The sequence below is a fragment of the Clupea harengus genome, chromosome 15 (genome assembly GCF_900700415.2).
Source record: "Clupea harengus chromosome 15, Ch_v2.0.2, whole genome shotgun sequence".
Lineage (NCBI taxonomy): Eukaryota > Metazoa > Chordata > Actinopteri > Clupeiformes > Clupeidae > Clupea > Clupea harengus.
The window spans coordinates 14,208,617-14,229,187 of NC_045166.1; the positions used below are offsets into that span (position 1 = coordinate 14,208,617).

A 20,571-nucleotide genomic window follows, 5' to 3' on the forward strand; every position below is an offset into this window, starting at 1 on the left:
TGACATGATCATTCCAAAAGATCAGAATGCCCATTGCATTTCCAATAATGAAACAACTTGTATGGGCTGTAAGGCCTACACAGTTTCAATACATCGTTGAATCGTTTATTATCCTTTCGTACCGCTTAGGCATGGTGTGTTTGCTCTTTTGGAGCAGAGATACGACAGGACTTTATAATGCGGAAATAAACTTTGGAGACTAGGCTACATGAGCTGGCATTCTACAGTGCTAGCAACGCCCAGTCCGAGACCCTCTCGGCTGCTGTGTCGGTGTTAACGGGAGATTATTTGGAAGGAGTATATGGATCGACCTATAATCACTCGGTAGGGTGACACAATACAGATTAAATGCTACGCGTTGTATATGCTTTCTTCGCAAACCGTCACATAGATATGTACAAATAACTAGCAAAAACAATGTATTTATACTGGTCATGTTGGAAGGACCCTGCAAAGCATTTAATTTCGATGTTTTGCTCCCCCTAAACTATGAATTGGAAGCGTCCATTGACAACCGAGTTGGACCGTCCGAGGTGTCACATCACAAGCGGAATGAGAAGGCGGTGTGACGCCTAGACGTATGATGGAGTGGAGACTATCTGCAGAATTCATAAGAAGTAAAACTTTTATCAGCTCTTAGTATCAGAGTACTTTTAACTTCGTTATGCACAGAAATAACGGCAACAGGTTAATTGCACATTAGAGGCTACATTATAGGCTGCCTAACCTATATTACTTAAGCGTTCTACGCAGCAAATGGTTAGTTTAATCAACTGTTTGGTTCTTTAAAAAGTAAAAACACTCTAGTAAGAAAGCTCTCGGACCACATTTCAACTTGGACACGATTTTGGACTGAACGCTCCCTCAACACGAATAACGGGCATCGCTTCAAGATCATTCGCTCATCTGTAAGTTTGTTTCTGTTTGGCATAGATGAAAATACTCAGCGTGTGGCGCTTATTTAATTTCTGCTAATGTGCGTTTGTCGAGTGTGAGTTATGCGACGGTTAAAACAATGTTTGTGTTTTACGGGAAACCGGAAACTTTTCAGTTTGTGCAATAAATAGCTAGGGGCTACTGTTGTATTTAACCACACGAGGCGTTCATGCAGTTTTCCTGTAGTCTTCTTCGCGAAAAAGACATTTTTACAGTACGCATTCAAAACGGGAGTCATCCTCGCCCGAAATGCCTACTGGAGTTCTGTACAACCCTCACGGGGTAAAGCGGATTGGGCGCGGGTACGAGCCTGGGGTTGAAATTAAGTAATTTACGTGAAAAGTCCCTTTATGCTCTCTCAATGGTTTCTGTGGAAAAACAAAAAAAGAAAACAGCACATTTGTACAATTTCAAGCTTCAGGTAATTTCAGGCTTATTCGTGGACAATATTATGGGTGGGGTTCAGAACAGAAATAGCCTACATAATGTGGGTAGAACAGGTATTGTTTGTATCCAGTGGTGTAGTGAATGCGTAGAGCCCTGAAGCCACAGGGCTGGAGTAGGGGCAGGGGGGACCACCACCAAGCTGTTGTGTGTAAATGAGTGGAAGCCCTTCAGTGACATTGCAAGGCAAAAGGGGCGTGTCCTGGTACACCGCCTCAGAATAATTGAATCACTCTCTGCTGTTTCCAGAAACTTCACTTCAGCCAAGACATGCCTTCCTTAAACTGTCTTTCAATCACACTGCCACGTACCGTCAGTCATAATGGCCCCTTTCACACAGTGAGAGCAAAGCTGCCTATCGTCCAGACTCATTACGTGGTGCGGCCTCTGAGCCAAAACGTGATTGTCCATCTGTGACCAAGAAGTCCCATTCTCACGAGCACAGACCACTGAAATAATATTTTTTCGTCTTGGGAATTAGGGAAGGAAAATGCACTTCCCTGACCCTTTGACCTGGCGCCAGGAACAGCAGCAGTGGACAGTGTTGTGGGAAAAAAAAATTCCCAGAATGCCTTGGTTACTGAAAAGGCTTGTGTTTGTTTTCACAAGGAGCTTCTGGTTGACTGGAGCAGGAGAAAGACTGACTCGGGCTCCGTGTCTGGCTGCTGGTCCTCAGACGCCTAGCAGAGAGCTCCTCAGGGCTTTAGCCCCTGGGAACCCAGAAAGGCCCACCTCTGGCCCACATCTGGCCCAGACCCGAGCCAGAAGCAGCTGCCATCTGCCACGGAGAGACCCAGCCATAGTGCTAACCGCCACAGGGGCTAATGACCATGGATTATAGATGAGGCCGGATGATTGGCTGCTAACTGTATATGGCTAAACGCACAGACGTACAGGTTGGCCTACAGCATGTCTCTGGTGGTGTGAGTGTAACGTGACCAGGGAGTGTGTAGCCTGTTCTCCTGAGGCGAACTGGAAAAGTGTCGGCTCAGGGTTTATGAGCCAGGGAAGAGGTGTTGACTGTGTAAACACGGACGCTGCGGAGTCCGTATGTCCCTCATCTGTGATGCGCTTAAGGTGAGCCCACGGCATAAATAAACGGGGTCAAAGGTTATAGAGAAGAGGTTAAAGGTGAATGACTCAGTTACGATGGCTCTTTCTCTTCAGGGGGTGACGCGGGGGGGAAGTCCGGGGAAGCTGGTAGCTATGTGTGAAAGGGGAGTGTGTTTAGCCAGGAGACATGGAGGGACCGGAGGAAATGAATAACAAGCTTGTGTGTGTGTGTGTGTGTGTGTGTGTGTTTGTGTGTGTGTGCGTGCGTGTGTGTGTGTGTGTGTGTGTGTGTGTGTGTGCGTTGTGTGTTTGTGTGTGTGTACGTGTGTACGTGTGTGTGTGCGCACGCCTGGAAATGGAGGCCAGAAGAGGGGAGCAAACTGAAAGGGAAAGTCTGTGAAATATATTTGTGTGTGTTTGTGTGTGTGTGTGGCAGTGTGTAAGATGTCTGTGTGTTGTGTGTTCAGTGTGTGGTTTATGTGGCAGTGTGTGTTTGTGTGTGTGTTAAAAGATGGCAAACTGCACTCTGGCAGACAGGGAGGGGAGATCTAATGGCTTCTTATTATGAAATATTTAGCCCTTAAGGAGCCTCTGGGGTGGAGTGGCAATTTATGCTCTATTGTCAGGCAGGAAGAAGGTAAAAGGCGTCTGGAGGATGGGTGGTGAATTGTGGGGTACTGGAGGCCAACTCCCCAGCTGGAGACACACTAGCCAGACAGAAGCATCACCAGCGACAACTCAAGCCTTTTTCTGGAGGAGCCTGAGCCTTCTCCATTGGCCTCTTAGCAACAGCCTCCCCTCTCAACAGCCCTCCTCAGGAGCAGCTGAACCTCCTATCAGTACCTGACTCCGCTCTCAGCAGTCAGGAGTAGCTGAACCTCTTCTCTGACCTCCTCAGCAGCTGAACCTCGTCTCAATACTCTCCGTCAGTAGCTCCTCCTCAGTTGCTCAACTTCGTCTCTGGCCTCTTTTTTTTGCCGTGCTGACTCTGATTCTGGCCTCTTTTCCTTCCCCTTCAACTCCAGCGCTCAGTACGTTCCTGAGGCGTGTCAGGGGCCTGACGTCATGTCTGTTCTGCTCGTGTGTGAGTGACTGAGCGAGTGATGGGGAGTGAGGACAGCTGCTGTGGAAAACTGAGAGTCGTTGAGTTGAGTTGAGTTGAGTTGAGTTGAGTTGAGTGAGCTGTTAGCGTCGGCCCTGAGCCTGTCACCTCTGCTCCTGGCCATATGCGAGCGACATATGGCGATGTGTTCTAAATACACTAATACCGCGCATCGATGCGTTTTGGTCAAACATAGGAGAGTTCAAAACTGATTTGTTCCCATAACCATCCTGGTCTTTCAGAGCACCGCCACAGTACGCCTCCATGTGGGGTTCTTGCTAGTGTAGTGACCGCCACAGAACCCAATTAGAACTACTAGCTGGGGTCAGAGAGCACTTTACATTGTTTCTGTTTTGTAAACAAGCATACTCTTATTTAATAATGTACATTATCTCACGTTTTCCATGTTTTATCCAGAAACAAATATTATTTTCAGGTGAACCTTTTCACCTTCTCCACCTGTGCGATGACATATCCGTACCATAGCACACAATACTGTGAGAATGGAATAGGGATTCCCAGCCCCAAACTGTAGCCAGAGCCAAGGCAGGGTTTATCTAAGCACCTCTAACTGAGTATCCTTTAAGAAGCACACACACACACACACACATACACACAGACACACACACAGACACACACAGACACACACACATAAGGACACAAAGGCTGGGGCCGAGTGAAGGCTGGCTCCTACTGTAGAGCAGAGCTCAGGCTTTCTGCTGTCTGCACAAAGCCTGCACAAAGAGTCCTTTCCCTTTTTCTCCCACTGCTTTTATTGTGTGTATGTGTGTGTGTGTGTGTGTGTGTGTGTGTGTGTGTGTGTGTGTGTGTGTGTGTGTGCAGTACACACATGGGCGTGCTCACATGATTTTTACAGCATGCCAGTCCTGTCCTTATTTTCTGCCCCCTGAATGGAAACTTTTTTGCATTCTGTGGCTTTGCATGCAAGTGGTGTGTGTGTGTGCGTGCAAGTGGCGTGTGTGCGTATGTGTGTGTGTGGGTGCATGCATGTGGTGTGTGTGTGTGTATGTGTTTGAGCTAACTCAGTGCCACTTTAATGCCCACATGGCCTTGACTAGGGTGGGCCCCCTGTACTTAGCCTTGGCTATGCCACACACTTAAAGGAGTAAGGTGTGTGTGTGTGTGTGTGTGTGTGTGTGAGTGTGTGTCTGTGTGTGTGAGTGTGTGTGTGTGTGTGTGTGTGTGTGTGCATGGAGAATAGGTACAAGTGCTGGGCTCTGGGTGGTTGTGTGTGGTGTGTCTGTAATGATGTGTGGTTGTGATGTGTGTGTGTGTGTGGCAGGGGGGGGGGCTGATTGGAGGAAGTGGTGCCCCCACCCCTGTTAGTGGTAGACCACAAACACGTACCCTTCTTTTCTTTAACTTCAAAAGCAGCGCAATAAAGCCTGCTGTGTGTAGTATGACAATAACTAACCTGTCTTACTCATCACAGCGACTGCAGACAATCTCATTCTGCTGTGTGTAGTATGACAATAACAAACCTGTCTTACTCATCACAGCGACTGCAGACAATCTCATTCTGCTGTGTGTAGTATGACAATAACGAACCTGTCTTACTCATCACAGCGACTGCAGCGCAATACAGCCTGCTGTGTGTAGTATGACAATAACGAACCTGTCTTACTCATCACAGTGAATGCAGACAATCTCATTCTGTGGAAGGCAGTAACATTTGAAAGGTCTGAGGGGTGTGGACCAACATGTCTGAGAATACCAGTGAATGATGTGAGAACTAGAAGTGCAGTGACGATAACAATGAGATCAAATCAGATGTCTTGAGACATAATTAGAAAAAGAGACGTAATGACAGCTAAAAAGGAGTGATGATAAGGGAAGTCAGGGGTAACGCCTCTGCTTTTCAGCCGGTAGAAACCCTTAAGGGCTCAGCGCTGAAGGAGGGAACATGGCGTCATGTAGTATAACATGCGTGTCTGGCTGAGAAATCAGGGCTTTTATGGCGCGAGGCGTCTGGCCAGCTTTCACTAATGTCAGTGTGTTTGTCCAACACAGAAGATGGGGTGTGGGCGCCGCCTCTCTCCTCTCCTTTCCTTTCCTTTCCTCCGCTATCAATAGAGGAGGGAGAAAATCAATTTCTGCTGTGATGTCAACTCAGCATCACACACACAAAAACACACATAAAAACACACACCTACTCAAAGTTGCTCTGAAACTAACCTACCACCTGTGTATCTTTTAATCCTCGGTCTCTGACTAACTGGTTGCCGTGGCTATTAGGTTGCCATTGTGACCGTGGCTGAAAGTAACACACAGAGGGTTCCGGGAGGCCGCCCCTGCTGAGAGCGCTCAATAAATTCTCACCTTAACAAGGCATTTAGAGGTTGCCATAGAAACCAGGCCCGGCGGCCCCACCGGCTGGAGTAAGATGGAACATTACCTCCCATTTGCCCTAATCATGGCGCACATAATAACAACCAGAAAAAACACCGGCAAGCTCACTTTGTGCCTCTGTCACTAGATGGGGATTTTCATTTTTAATTAAGCGGGATGTTGCCCCGACTTTTATTTCCTGTAATTAATTAAACCACCCTTCACAGGAGCAGAGAGGACTCGACATACGCCACTGTTGCACAAGAGGGGAGCAGAACTAGACACGAAGGACGCAAGCTGAACAGAAGGGCTGTGTTGTGGCGTGAGTTTTTGCCCTAGGCAGCCGAGCATCATGGGTAAGCAGAACAGCAAGCTGCGTCCGGAGGTGCTGAACGACCTGCGCGAGAACACGGAGTTTAGCGACCACGAGCTGCAGGAGTGGTACCGCGGCTTCCTGAAGGACTGCCCCACCGGCCACCTGAGCGTCGACGAGTTCAAGAAGATCTACGCCAACTTCTTCCCGTACGGCGACGCCTCCAAGTTCGCCGAGCACGTTTTCCGCACCTTCGACACCAACGGCGACGCCACCATCGACTTCCGGGAGTTCATCATCGCACTGAGCGTCACGTCACGCGGCGGCCTCGAACAGAAGCTTCGCTGGGCCTTCAGCATGTACGACCTCGACGGCAACGGCTACATCAGCCGCGCAGAGATGCTCGAGATCGTCCAGGTGCTTTACAAACACACACACACACACAATCCATCATAAACGTCGATAGAGCATGTCAACGTTTTTACACAAAAACACAGATTGAAAAGCCCAGCATGGCTGCTCACATTATGTTGCCACTAATGCACCTTGTGGTGAGCCATTCTCCTGTATACTTTTGTCCTGACACACATCTGAATACACACACACACATCTGAATACACACACACACACACACACACACACACACACATCTGAATACACACATACACACACACACAAAAAGCCCAACAGGCATCAGAGTACGCACACACACACACACACACACACACACAGCCATAATGAGCCTGTTCCAGTCTGGAGCAGTGGGGATTGCCTGCTATTCCCTCCTCTGCCAGTCCACTGTTTGCTCCTGCAGCCATTGTGAGCAGGTTGGCCAGGCCCTGGTCAATATTGGCTCAGCCGAATGGGCAGCGATACGGCCTGCCTGAATAAACAGATCTCCTGCCTGAAGTGTCCGCCTGGACATACGGAGTCTCAGGAGAGCGCCAGGGCCAGGGCTGGAGAGGGGAGAAGAGCTAAATCGAAAAATAAATGTTTAAATAAATGTTTTTATTTTGGTTTTAGGCTACGCTCACGTGTTTTGACTTTTTACCAAGATGATAAATGGGAAGACTGTTTTTGCTGTGTATGGAAAGGACATAGTTGAAGTGATGTGAACCTAATATGCGACTACAAAAGAATGTCCATTGAATAATGCGCAAAATGAAATGGAGCCCTGTCTTTGCTGAGCTTTAGGCGATCTACAAGATGGTGTCATCAGTCATGAAGATGCCGGAGGACGAGTCTACCCCTGAGAAGCGCACCGACAAGATCTTCAGACAGATGGACACAGATAACGATGGTAAATATCAACACCGCGCTCACACACAATCACAATCCCACACAATCACACTCACACACACACCCAATGACAGAAATGTTTACTTCTCTGGAGATTTCAGAAGCCAGTGGGCACTGATCAATGGACACTGACATCATACTGTCATTTGAAAATACAGCCCACCTCCAATTCATAATGTCTCTCTCAATTTCTATCCACCATAAGTCTTGCATGTATCCCTGAGTGTATATATGACACGTGTGTGCTGACTCAGGGTTTCTTCCTGTTAATAGGAAGTGTTTCCTTGCCGCCATCGCCTTAATGCTGGCTTTAAGGGGGCTCTGGGTTCTGTGAAGCGCCTTGAGACAATGTCAGTTGTTATTGGCGTTGTAGAAATGAAATGGAATTCAGTGAATTTCTCCCCACATTCCTGTCGCCGTGCTTTCAATGGCAGATCTGCCTCTGTAAATGGGGAACAAACATGGTGGCTCCGACACAACCCGCACGCTATTCCAGCCAATCAATACCTTGCTCAGGAGCACGGAAGGGAGGGGTGAATTTGATTGGTTGCTGGAAACAGCCTCTCGCCAGGATCAAGCACTGTACCTTTAAAGGACACTCCTTTAGAATGTGCATAACAGTGCAGCGAATTAAGATGTTACCTTAACAACAGTATAGTTGTTAAGCTAAAAAGTATAGTAGCAAGATTGTAGATACAATATATGACAAAAGTATTCGGACGCCTGACCATAACACCAACAGTATGTATTCAAATACATATACTTTACAGTTTTTCTCCATTGCTTTGGCTCATTTCACGAAACAGAAATGACATTGTTAAAACAACACGTGCAAACCTCCAAACCACCGTGCACTTGTTCACAACAGATTTGAATGTCTCATTCCTTTAATCAAATTGCAATTGTATTAGCACATCCTTGTAAATGACAAGTACAATTGCCTACAGTTCGCACAAATTTCAAATGATTTAGCACATCTTTGAAAAGGGTTAGGTTCAATTGCCTTCAGTTAGCCCAATTACCAATTGAATATATCTTGCTGGTCTAAACTGACTGTTGCTTCTCACTCAAGTCGTTGTTCTCTGCAAAATATGTTGGCATAATTTCCTTGTGTACATCATCACCTGCACAATAGTTCACTCCACTGTCAAAATCTTTCAGGCACATAATACCATGAGTATAGGAGTATAAATGCTTCCATCAAATATCTATAGCTTGACCAAGTTCAGTACAATTTATGAACATGGAAGCACCTGGCCAGGGAAACAACCAAGGGCAACTGCCTGCTCAAGGAGGATGAGGAAGAAGAAGAGGAAGAGGAGCAAGGGTGGATGTCGTAGGCCAGCGCGTGTAGTCACCCACATTCCCAGTCTTGGCCCATACAATACCCAGAAGCTCCTGGTGTTCTTGGACCACCTGCACTCCGATTTTATTCCTCTACATGAGAGGGGTTTGGTAGGGCCTCACTTGCCTACATTTGTCATTGTGTGGGACAATGTAAGCTTCTACCGTGGGAAAATCTGTGGCCAGACAGACAGGAGCGCGAGGATGAGCAGGAGAGTGAGGACGACAACTAGTGAAACTCCAGCTTTGCTTTACTTTCTTACTGTATGTGTTGTTAGTGTAGGCTATACATAATTTTTGTTTTGATGTGCTTATTGTATGACAGTATATTGTGCTGTATACATTTTCTGTTACTGTAACCACAATGTATGGCAATTACTGTAACAATTTCCATGGCAGTATGAGTGCAATATGTGATGTGAAACCTTGTAGGCTACTCTTGAATTCATCTTTTTTCTGTTTGATACACATAGTATTCTGGAAAGAAAACATCTACTGCAGTAACCATTGAGTGTCAAAGGACTGAGCCAAGATTGAAATGTGCACATGAGGGATATTTATATGGTCCACTGCCATACTGGCAAAACATCTAAACATTTTGACCTGCAGTGTTTAAACAATGCCAAAGGGACTTTTCATTTTGGGGGCACTGACTATTTGTATGAGAAAAGGATTTAGTTTTGACTGATGAGTTGTCTGTTTTGGGAGAGATATGACCTTTTGCAGGTGCGCCATGGTGTTTTGCTCAACCATCTAGGTTATTTTGGCAAATGTATTTTAAGCTTTGAGAATGTCCTCTTTTTTTGAGAGAGATGAGCCACAGCAATCGAAAAGGAACTTTTCATTTTGGGGGCACTGACTATTTATATGAGAAAATGATTTGGTTTTGAAGCTTGAGTTAACTGTTTTGGGTGAGATATGACCTTTTGAAGGTGATCTATGTAGTTGTGCTGAACCATATAGGCTATTTTGCCAAATGCACTTAGAGCTTTGAGAATGTAATTTCTGTTTCGTGAAATGAGCCAAAGCAATGGAGAACAACTGTAATATGTAGTTGGTCCCCCTTTTGCGGCTATAACAGCATCCATTCTTCTTGAAAGGCTTTCCACAAGATTTTGGAGTGTTTCTGTTTTTCTTCTATTTTGGAGTTGGTGCCCATTCATTCTATACAGCATTTATCCAACATCAGTGCCTGACCTCATAAATGCTCTTCAGAATGAGTGTATAGTGTATATATGATCTTTCAAACAAACAGCTGTGGTAGAAAGCAGCGGAGGTCTGATGGTTTCCCTCGTCTCTGTCCTCTTCACAGGACGTCTCTCCCTGGAGGAGTTCATCAAAGGAGCCAAGAGTGACCCCTCCATTGTGCGACTGCTGCAGTCAGACCAGAGCACCTCACGCCAGCTCTGAGGTCATCTCACATCCCCCTCCAAAAAAAAACAACAACCCAATCTCTCTCTTTCGCTCCATCTTGCACCTCCTGCCAGTTTTGAGGTCCAAACTGTTCTGACATTTCATCCCTGCCCATCCACTACCCCCCCCCCCCCCTTCCCACACACACACACACATCTCATCTTCCTCCTCCTTTCCATTGGGTTTCTCCTGCTGCCAGACTAGGGCAGTCACAGAGGAGACGTCTCACACCCAGCCATCCACTGACCAATCCAGTCCCCTCTCGCCATGTCTCCACGTCTTTATGTCTCCTCCTCCAGACCCCCCAGCTCTGATGTTCATGCCCACCCTAACCCACCCCCTACTTCCCAAAAACAACAAAAACTATCAACCCCCCCCCCCTCCTGAGAGCAGTCTAATCAGCCTAGTGAAGATGGTTACTACCCCTGGTTTCATCTCTGCATTTCCTGGTTCCTCTCTGCGCTTCTTGGGCTGTTGGCTCACACCACCCTCAACTCTGCACTGCATCTTACCCAGACTTGCTTCAGGTCCCGTCGGAGTCATCTTCACACGAGCAGTTCCTCAAACAGGCTCGGTGGCAGCCCTGCTAAGTCATATCTGATATTATTGTGTAACTGTCGTCCGTGCAGCACTTCCCCCCGCTGGGGTTTTTATGCTTTAGTCGGCTGGTTGTGATTGGTGGTTGTGATCGTTGGCCCAGTGTGAGGCTGAGGCGAGATGCTTACAGATAGCATCTGGAAGATACACCCTTTACTTTTCTCTGTTCTATTGTACAGTCCGCATCCCTAGGTCTTGCGGCTAAATGTTTTTATATTGTTCGTTGCCTTATTTTAATGGAGGTCAAAGTGCCAAAAATATAATATTTGTATTAAAAAGGTATTATACTTATCAGTAACTGCTAGTGACTTTATTTGTGTCTAATGTTTTCTGGAAGATGGTGGTGAAAGTAGCTTGCAAGCTTCTAACATTGCAGCAGCCGAGACGGCTCTGTTTCGCCATAGTTCTGTCACTTCTGTTTTTAAACGACATGTTTCAGTGTAATATCATCATCGGTCCATTAGCGTGCATTATCAGACTGTAATGTTCACCCACAGTAACATACCCGGGCTGAATGAAGGAGGGGCCTAGCAAGCCCTCTCCACTCATCCATCTCTCTGTTTACATAAAAAAAAAAAACGGAAATAAATAAACTCTGGATGATGTTCCTCTTTTTGTGAAGGTTTCTTTATTTTCTTAACAAAAAGATTTTTTTTTTTTTTTTAAACACAGTCGAAAGAATTATGTAAGAAAAATCTACACAGTACCTCCCCTTTCCTGGACAGACACCACATATTAGCAGGCACACACACACACACACACACACACACACACACACACACACACACACACACACACACACACACACACACACACGCTCCTGACCTCCCCCCTCTTATCTGTCTTAAAGCAAACCCCACCCACCCCAGAAACCCATTTGGGGGGGTTGGGGGTGGTGGAGGTCGGACATCAGTCAAACCCAGGTGAACTCAGGTGACCTCGCTCACTGGCACCAAATATCTCCCTCTGAAAGCACAAACACCGTGGAGGCCTTGGCAAACACATGATCTGTGTTGATTAGGGAGAGCAGAAATCTGCCAAAACATCTGTAGCACACTGGTGAGGTTTGTTCAGTCCTACCCAGTCTACAGTAAGGACACTGGTGAGGAATCCCAGAATTGGACTGAGCTGTTTAGGTCTGTGAGGAAGAAGAAGAGCTGAAGAGCATCAACATCACCAGGCTTGACACACAACACAACTCTACACTCCCCACACACACACACTCTAGTGAGAACAGTGTGTGTCCACCATGTGAGAAACACCAGTCTATCCCTGTAAACCCCACCCCCCTACTGGGTCTAGTCTGATCACAGGTGCTTTGTGGGAAACCTGTGTTTTGGCTTTCTACTGGAGGGCGTCAGTAACAGAGCTGCCCCATTTACCCCCTTCATCCACAGGAGAGGGGGGGGCAGGATCTGGGGCAGGGGGCAAGCAGGCTAGAGCAGACAGACAGAGAGGCAGGGAGACACAGATGGACACAGGGACAGATGGTGGAAAACCAACAGACTATGAGACGGGCAGAGACCCAGACAGGCAAGTGGACACAGAAAAAGGACAGACTGGCAGGGTGTGGGGATCGCGCACACACACACACACCTGCCTCAGGCCTCATGACGATGACACCCACACACAGATCTGATCTAGCCCTTGTGCCCACTTCCATCTGCTCCAGACCACATGATGGGGCAGGCTTGCTCGTTCACACACACGCACGCACACAAACACACACACACACACACACACACACACACACACACACACACACACACACACACACACACACACACACACACACACACACACACACACACACACACACACACACACACACACACACACACACACACACACACACACACACACACACACACACACACACATCTGGTCAGCCTAGCTCTCATCTTGCCCAGGCCTTATGTAAGGACTCATAACTCATCCTTGTCCATTTCGTCCAGATCGATGTCGCTCAGGTCAATGTCATCCTCTACAGGCAACTACACACACAAAGAAAAACACAAGAGAAATCAGAGCTGAACAGCAAGTCAATAATACTCTAAACCTGTAATCCTAAAACAGTCAATAATACTCTAAACCTGTAATCCTATATTCCTAAAACAGTCAATAATACTCTAAATGTATAATCCAATAACCCTAAAACAGTCAATAATACTCTAAACCTGTAGTCCAATACTCCTAAAACAGTGGTCAGTATATAAAGCCTTATAATTAGACTAGAGGTCGTTGTTTCTTAGGTCAGGTCCGTAGTTTGGGCTAGCATTCAGGTACAGGAAGTAAAAACTCAGTAGCTGCTTTAGCTACAACTGGACACTTCTGCTATCAATCTGTTCCAAGATTTGTATTATTATTACTACTACTACCCCTACCACTGCTTCCACCAGCACTTTGACACAGGAAGCAGCAACCTCCACCCTTCCCTTCAGTCCTTCCTCCTCTGTTTCCCGAGTGTGTCCTGAGGTCTCCCCTGATAAAGCTGCCTATGCAGTGATTGGCTGCCTAACTGAAGACACACCCACTCTCACGTGATTGGTGCAGCACGCTCACCTCTCCATCTTTGCCATCCCAGGCTTCCACTGCGTTGATCTTGGGCAGGACGCCAGCGCCCACGGGAGACGTGGAGCCGCGGCCCATGGACAGGTCCCTGTGAGGGACACACAGCGCAGGGGTTACGATCAGAGCAAACAGGAGATGAGAGAGATGCTGGATGTGACTTAAGCTCTACAGCGTTGGAAAGGGCAGAGTGATGGAGCGCATACTGATGTTTCAGAGTTAGCAGAAGGAGAGAGAGTGAGTGTGTGTGTGTGTGTGTGTGTGTGTGTGTGTGTGTGTGTGTGTCTGTGTGTATCAAACAAGACATCTTTATTAGTAAGTGACATAAAGTCTATTAAGCCTGGTGTCACAACATGTCAGGGAAGTCCTTGCTAATTAAAATACTTGGTAGATGTGAGGACTTCCTGCAGTGACTAACTGCGTAGCCTCCTACCTGATGTCTGCTCTATGTAGCGCCCCTACCTGATGCCTGAATAACAATGACTGCTCTATGTAGCACCCCCTACCTGATGTCTGCTCTATGTAGACTTCCTGTAGTGACTAACTGCATAGTCTGCTTTATGTAGCGCCCCCTACCTGATGCCTGAATAATGGTGACTGCTCTATGCAACGTGCCCTGCCTGATGTCTGAATAATAATGATGACTGGTCAGTATAGCGCCCCCCCCACCTGAGGAACTCGTGGATGCCGGTCTCGCTAAAGGAGCCCCTGAGAAGGGCGAACTTCATCTTGCGGGCGTTTATAGCCGCCATGGCGGGGTACCCGAAACCCCCGATGCCAAGAGCCGACTCCAGGTCCATCTGAGTGCCAGCCTCTGCCCACAACCAGCTAGAGAGAGAGGGAGAGAGAGAGAGAGAAAGAAAGAAAGAAAGAAAGAAAGAAAGAAAGAAGGAGAGGGAAAGAGGGTGAGGCAGAGAAATATAAAATGTGAGTGAGCGGGTGAAAAAACAGACAGACAGACAGAGACAGACAGAGATGTGTTGCTAGTGGCTCCAACTCACCCCCACGTCTTCTTCTTGTACTTGTCGGCCATCTTCATCATCACCTCCAGGTAGCCGTTACGACCCGCAGCACCTGCGGACCACCCAAAGGAGATCCGTAAGACAGACGCTCAGACAGGTACTCAGCCCACACACATAAACCCCTATGGGGCAGGAAGCACGTCAAACTAGAAGAGCCAGTTCAACACAGCAACTAAGTACATAAGAGACACTCTGCTCGAGTTCAAGAGCCTTTGAGAGGCCTGTTGTTTTGCTCCTGATAAACAAACAAACAAATGAACAAACACGTGACAGGCTTGTCTACAGACTCCTGGACTTACTCAGAATACCACGGTAACTGAGTTCTAGCGCAGTGGACGTGCCTACTTTACACCGAGGAAGCAAGGATCCACCATTCCCTGGAGCTTATGTGCTTTCTCCTCGTTACATCAGCTTAGCCTGGAGCTAATAGCCAATAGTTCCAGCTCTGCAGCTCAGCCGCCCATTGTCACAGGCACTACTAGTGATGGGCTACTAGATGTGATGTCAAGATACTTTTGTTATGGAGACAGTATACCTGTGTCCAGAATGTGGGGCAGCACGGCGATGACGCACAGCTGGCTGTCCTCACAGGACTTCTTCAGGACGCCCTCATTGAGAATCTGGAGACACACACACACACACAAATAAACACACAAATAAACACATACGCAAGGTCCACGTGTGGTCTATATAGCCATAGATTTCATGGGTAGTTGTTCTTATATGATGAAGCTGAACACGGGCTTAAAAAATAAACAAACAAACAAACACAGGCGCTGCGAGAGGCCTACCTCCAGGATCTCTGGAGGGGGGGTGTTGTCGGAGAAGAGGTCCAGGGCGCGAGCCACGAGGTCAGAGCGGGTGCGGCCTCCCTGGTAGTCCTCCGGCTCCTCCCCTTTCCTGAAGATCTTAATGGTGGGGAATCCACGGACCTGCAGACAGACAGGACAAACAGCCAATCAGGACATGGGAGAGAACAGCCCAACAAAGGGAAAGGCCAGAGGATAGACCAATAAGAAATGGGTATGAGATTCCAATTTCCAATGGCCACTTTTTAAATGGCCAGAAACACAACGGACAGTTAGAGTTAAGGTGCTACACGGACACCAATAAACTCTTGCACATGCTTGCTAAGTTAGCATCAATGCGAACTTGCTGTTGGAGGGTTCACTTCCACTTCCACTCCCCACTAATTGGTTGGGGTTGGCGGACCCTCCGCGTGAGCGTGCAAATGGAGAGGCAGAGGGAAGGGAGAGGGTGTAAGGGCAGGTTTACAAACAGCCTGAGGTCGGTCTTTACCCCGTAACGGCTGTTCAGCATCTGGTGCACAGTGGCGTCCACCGCTCCCAGGCGGACTCGGCCCTTGGTATGGTCTTTGACGTCACTGGCGGCGGCGGCCCACTCTGGCTCCAGGCTGAGGGGGGAGAGGGAGTCACGTCAGAGTTCCGTTCTTTAGGGGTGTTTCCCCCCCGTTATTTCACGTTCAACCTCACTCCGCACTGGAGACAAACTGCAGTGATATTTACAACACTGGACAGTTTATTATTACACCCTTTCAGAAATCCAGGGGGTGGTTTTCCAGCAAACGAACACTTTGAAATGTAAATAAAATGATTATATGTGATTTTTTGTAAGCGAGGGGGGACAAGTCAACCCTATCTGTTCTGTTCCACACTTCAACGATAAGGAGCATTCAAACTCCTTCTTCTCAGTGACATTTTCTGTTACTAACTTTTATTAGTTCATCCAAAACCTAAAGGCATGACTGAGCTTAAAACAACCCAGCTCAACTGACTGACACACACTCACTCACTCACTCACTCACTCACTCACTCACTCACTCACTCACTCACTCACTCACTCACTCACTCACTCACTCACTCACTCACTCACTCACTCACTCACTCACTCACTTCTTGCAGTGGCCACACCAGGGGGCGAAGAACTCCACCATCCACACGGCATCGCTCTCCAGCACGGTGCGGTCAAAGTTGTCGTCCGTCAGCTCCACTACGTCCTTCTTGCTGCCCCCACCGCTCCCGCCACCCTGTCACCAGAGGGAGAGAGGACATCGCCATGGGGACGGTGACAACAACAACAACAACAACAAAACACTTACAGTGCCAGCTGGGCAGGACACGAGTGGGCATTAGGACTGAGGAGTATAAAGTTCACTTCATGGTCACTACGGCAACTATGCGACACTAAGAGGCCACAGATGCTGTAGACACGCAGAGTTAAAGAAAGACCACAGAGATGAAGAACCACAGGAGAAAACTCAATAATACAATGGCGGCTTTTGAGTGTCTGCAATGTGTCAGAAATACCAAACTTTCTTTAAATCATTAAACGGGTACGCATCAGAGACTAGTTTATTAGACCAACACAAGTCAATCTCCATGAATTTATTCTGCACTGATGCTAAACGGGTACGCATCAGAGACTTGTCTATTAGACCAACACAAGTCAATCTCCATGGATTTCACCTGCACTGATGCTAAACGGGTACGCATCAGAGACTTGTCTATTAGACCAACACAAGTCAATCTCCATGGATTTAACCTGCACTGATGCTGGAGTAGAGTGTGCGTTACATACCTGTCTGCTGGAGTCGGAGCCTCCTGTTCGGCCCCCGAGGCGGTCCTTGACCAGGGAGTGCAGGGCCTTAAGAGCCTCGTCTACTATAGCCTGGCTAGTCCTGCCACCTGCCACAGAGGAAACCACAACAGTCACATTTACAGAGTATATGCCCAAACTCACACTATGGCGTATATGTCCAGACTCACACTACGGAGTATATGCCCAAACTCACACTATGGCGTATATGTCCAGACTCACACTATGGCGTATATGCCCAAACTCACACTATGGCGTATATGCCCAAACTCACACTATGGTGTATATGTCCAGACTCACACTACAGTCACACCAACATAAAAACAGGTAAGAGGCTCTAACTCCAAAACCTACAATTCTTAAAAGAAAAGAAAACGTACAGAAGCTTACAAAAAGGAACCATGCTAAATAACTTCAAATGGCCCTGAAATAATAAACAGCTGGGAATGAATACGACAGCCTAACTGGCCACACAGCTGGTGGCTCATTACTTAAGAACAGCCACATATCCACACATTTACCACTTAATAGGGACACGTTCTAGGAATCTAGCTCACATAGATTAGTGGGGTCCCTCAGGATCTAGTTCATATAGATTAGTGGGGTACCTTGGTAGTCCGTTGGCTTGTTCTTATTGGCCCCAAATATCTTGATTGTGGGGAAGCCGCGCACGCTGAACTGCCCCCCTAGAGACTTGTGCTGGTCTGCGTCCACAGCTCCAACCTTCACGATGCCCTAGAGAACAGGACAGCAGGGGGCAAAGGTCATTACAAAAGCGAGGCGTCCTTGTCGTTTTCTAAATTGATAGACACCACAGGTCTCTCTAGGCCCACGGGGCCCCTGTAAGCGTTGATTACTGACCTTAAGTGCCGTGGCGGCCTTCTTCCAGTCAGGTACCAGGTTCCGACAGTGGCCACACCTACGAGAGGAAACCTCAGGTAAGACAGATTCGGGACCGTTTGATCAGCTCAACTCACAAACTGTGTGGCGAGTCTCCTTGGCTGTCCTTAAAGCAGCACTAAGGAGTTTTTGGCTTGGAGCTCCCCCTAGCGGTGAAACCTGTTGAAATTTGCTTTCCTCGTTTATGACAAATTAGCGAGTCAACAACTTTGCTAACACAATCAAACATCAAGCAAGTGCAAGACAAGACAAAGCAGGACAGCAAATAAACTACCGTAAATCCTCAAATAAAGACCGGGATTCAATTAGAGGCCGGGCTTCAGATAGTAGCCGGGGGCGTGGTTGATACGGACAAATAACAGGCCGGGGGTAAAATAAGGTACCGGTAGCCTATTTTACTGTAGCCTACCAGCATCAGTCCATCAGCACAAAGCAGACATCACAATTTAATTCAATGCATTTCATAAATACATGTTCTCCTCATGTTTAATGTTGTTGGCTAATTTCATGGGCTGTTTGCAATAAAAAAAGAGATGTTTCAGCCTACTAGGCAAATTTGTTATTGTACAGTTACTTGCCAAAACGATAGAAGACGTTCCTCCAAAATACCTCTTTTTAATTATTTTGTTGCCGTTTTGTGATTTCTGCTACGGAAAAAATATTCTTCAGGCTAATATAACTTTAAAGTTCCAGGTGTTTCGTAGCAACCCATTACTTGCTGACTTCAAGTTACAATGACTTTACGCTACGTTAAATGACCGGACTACTTGCGGAATGATATGAAAGATGTGAATTAGAAGCACAAAATCCGTTGCCAATGACAGCGGTCATTAACTTTTCGCAGTGGTGAATATCAAGAAAGTACCGACCTGCGAACGTTGGGGTGCCCCATTGAAATCAACTGAACTTTTTGGAACATTCTGAAGAGCCGTATAATAAGTACGAAATAAAGACCTGCCCCTAATCCAAGCCTGCCCCAAATAAAGGCCTGTGCGCTGTGCAGCCTAAGTAAATAAAAGACCCTGGCCACAATTTGAGGATTTACGGTACTTACTAATCCAGCAGAAAGATGGCTAGCTCTGAATCGAAATCGCTACCCGATCCTAGTCGCGCATGCTCAGACACAAAGGACCGGGCGGCTCCAGAAATCCTACAGACCGCAGTAATTTCCCTACAGACCCCCGATGGCAATGGCGGAGAGGCCATTCTGCATATTAAAAGTAATTGTAGCGGCACAATTTTTTTCAAGTTGTTATTTTAAGGTAGAATTGTTACATAGTGTTACTTTAAGGGAAGGATGCTGGGGCTCTTCTCCCTAACAATTCCAATGACTTTCTGTGTTAAGCTAACTGTGTTTACTCAGTCTTGCAGTGAGCTGATCCATTCAGTTTCATTAGCTTTGGCCAAACTGGAATCCAGTGAAACATCTCCAGACCACAGGGAAAGCAGTGGATGTGTGGAAATGGGCTGGCAGTAGCAGGTTAACGGTCCTTTAGGGTCGTGACTAAAATTACTCATCCCTCAGCATTCAACGCCCAGGGTGTTAAAAGAGCATCGGGTGCCAACTCACCAGGGGGCATAGAACTCCACCAGCCACAGGCTGTCACTCTGCACAACCTCCCGATTGAAGTTGGAGGCAGTGAGCTCAATCACATCGTCGCTGGGAGAGTACAGGGCATGAACCGACAGGACCGCCCAGGAGCACACCAGCACACCTGAGCCAGGGAGGCATGGAGGGGGAGAGAGATGCATACATTAGGATGACTTTCAAATAAGGCAAACGGGTATTTTCAGGCTCTGATGGAAAAGATGCAAACTAACAAAGCTCTGGTCCATGAGTCCTCGAACAGGTGCACATTTACATTGTGAAATTCAAAGCAGTGCCACATCTGCCTTGCAAAATACCTTTGCGAAGAAAGGGTCATGTGTAACAGAAGTTAAAAAAGTTAATTCTCTGAGGGATCAACTGCCTCTGCACAAAACTGGCCACAGTTTCAACGCAACGCACCCACTCGCCACATCACATTTATCGCCAAGTCATATTCTATGGTCATAAGTACCTAGCTAGCTCACTATCGTTTTTTAAAGTTTTAATATTGCAATTGCTAACCGGATAACCTGGAATCCAGTTGGCCGACCACTGTACTGAATCAAAATGTGTATGTCACATCTGGAGCCCTTTCGAAACGACCTAGATCCTAGACCTAGTCACTACATTATATAAAGGTGCTGCCTCTTACATACCCACTGCACGAACTAACGTTACAATGTGTTTAATTAATGAAAAGTGTGTCATTTCGCACACTAAACTTAGCATGCCGATACTGCCTATCACCACCTGCACATACAGCGATTGTTTCCAACACCCCAAATCAACAGCGCCATGCAGTTCCCCGCAAGATTATATTTTAAAAAACTTACCTAAAACTGATCTCATATTTGTATCAGCCTACTTACAGATGCCACAACCTTTACCGCTATTATCGCAAGCTTTCCTAAACTAGCTGTCTATAGGAAAATATGGACCGTGGCCCACGCTGATTGGTGGCGCCAGGCCCATGCAGCGATCTGACCAATGAAAGCTCGCCGTGTAGGATCATGACTGGCACCTACGG

At 47.1% G+C, this 20,571-nt stretch overlaps 2 protein-coding genes across 2 annotated transcripts; one reads left to right on the plus strand and one right to left on the minus strand.

Annotated features, from left to right (window-relative positions):
- Positions 1-224: 224 nt before the first annotated feature.
- On the plus strand, positions 225-11,458 carry hpcal1 (hippocalcin-like 1). Its single transcript, XM_012838209.3, has 4 exons — positions 225-908; positions 6,112-6,614; positions 7,392-7,497; positions 10,153-11,458. Exons 2-4 carry the CDS (start codon positions 6,237-6,239, stop codon positions 10,248-10,250), a joined length of 582 nt encoding a protein of 193 aa, XP_012693663.1. The 5' UTR covers positions 225-908; positions 6,112-6,236; the 3' UTR covers positions 10,251-11,458.
- A 1,206-nt stretch (positions 11,459-12,664) lies between these two features.
- Positions 12,665-20,506, minus strand: pdia6 (protein disulfide isomerase family A, member 6). Its single transcript, XM_031581425.2, has 13 exons — positions 20,378-20,506; positions 19,527-19,671; positions 17,918-17,975; positions 17,665-17,791; positions 17,039-17,145; positions 16,354-16,487; positions 15,740-15,854; positions 15,232-15,372; positions 14,976-15,060; positions 14,420-14,492; positions 14,088-14,246; positions 13,413-13,509; positions 12,665-12,844 (listed from the first exon to the last, which is right to left on the minus strand). The coding sequence occupies exons 1-13, from the start codon at positions 20,391-20,393 to the stop codon at positions 12,776-12,778; spliced, it is 1,326 nt and encodes a 441-aa protein (XP_031437285.1). The 5' UTR covers positions 20,394-20,506; the 3' UTR covers positions 12,665-12,775.
- Between the last annotated feature and the right edge of the window lie 65 nt (positions 20,507-20,571).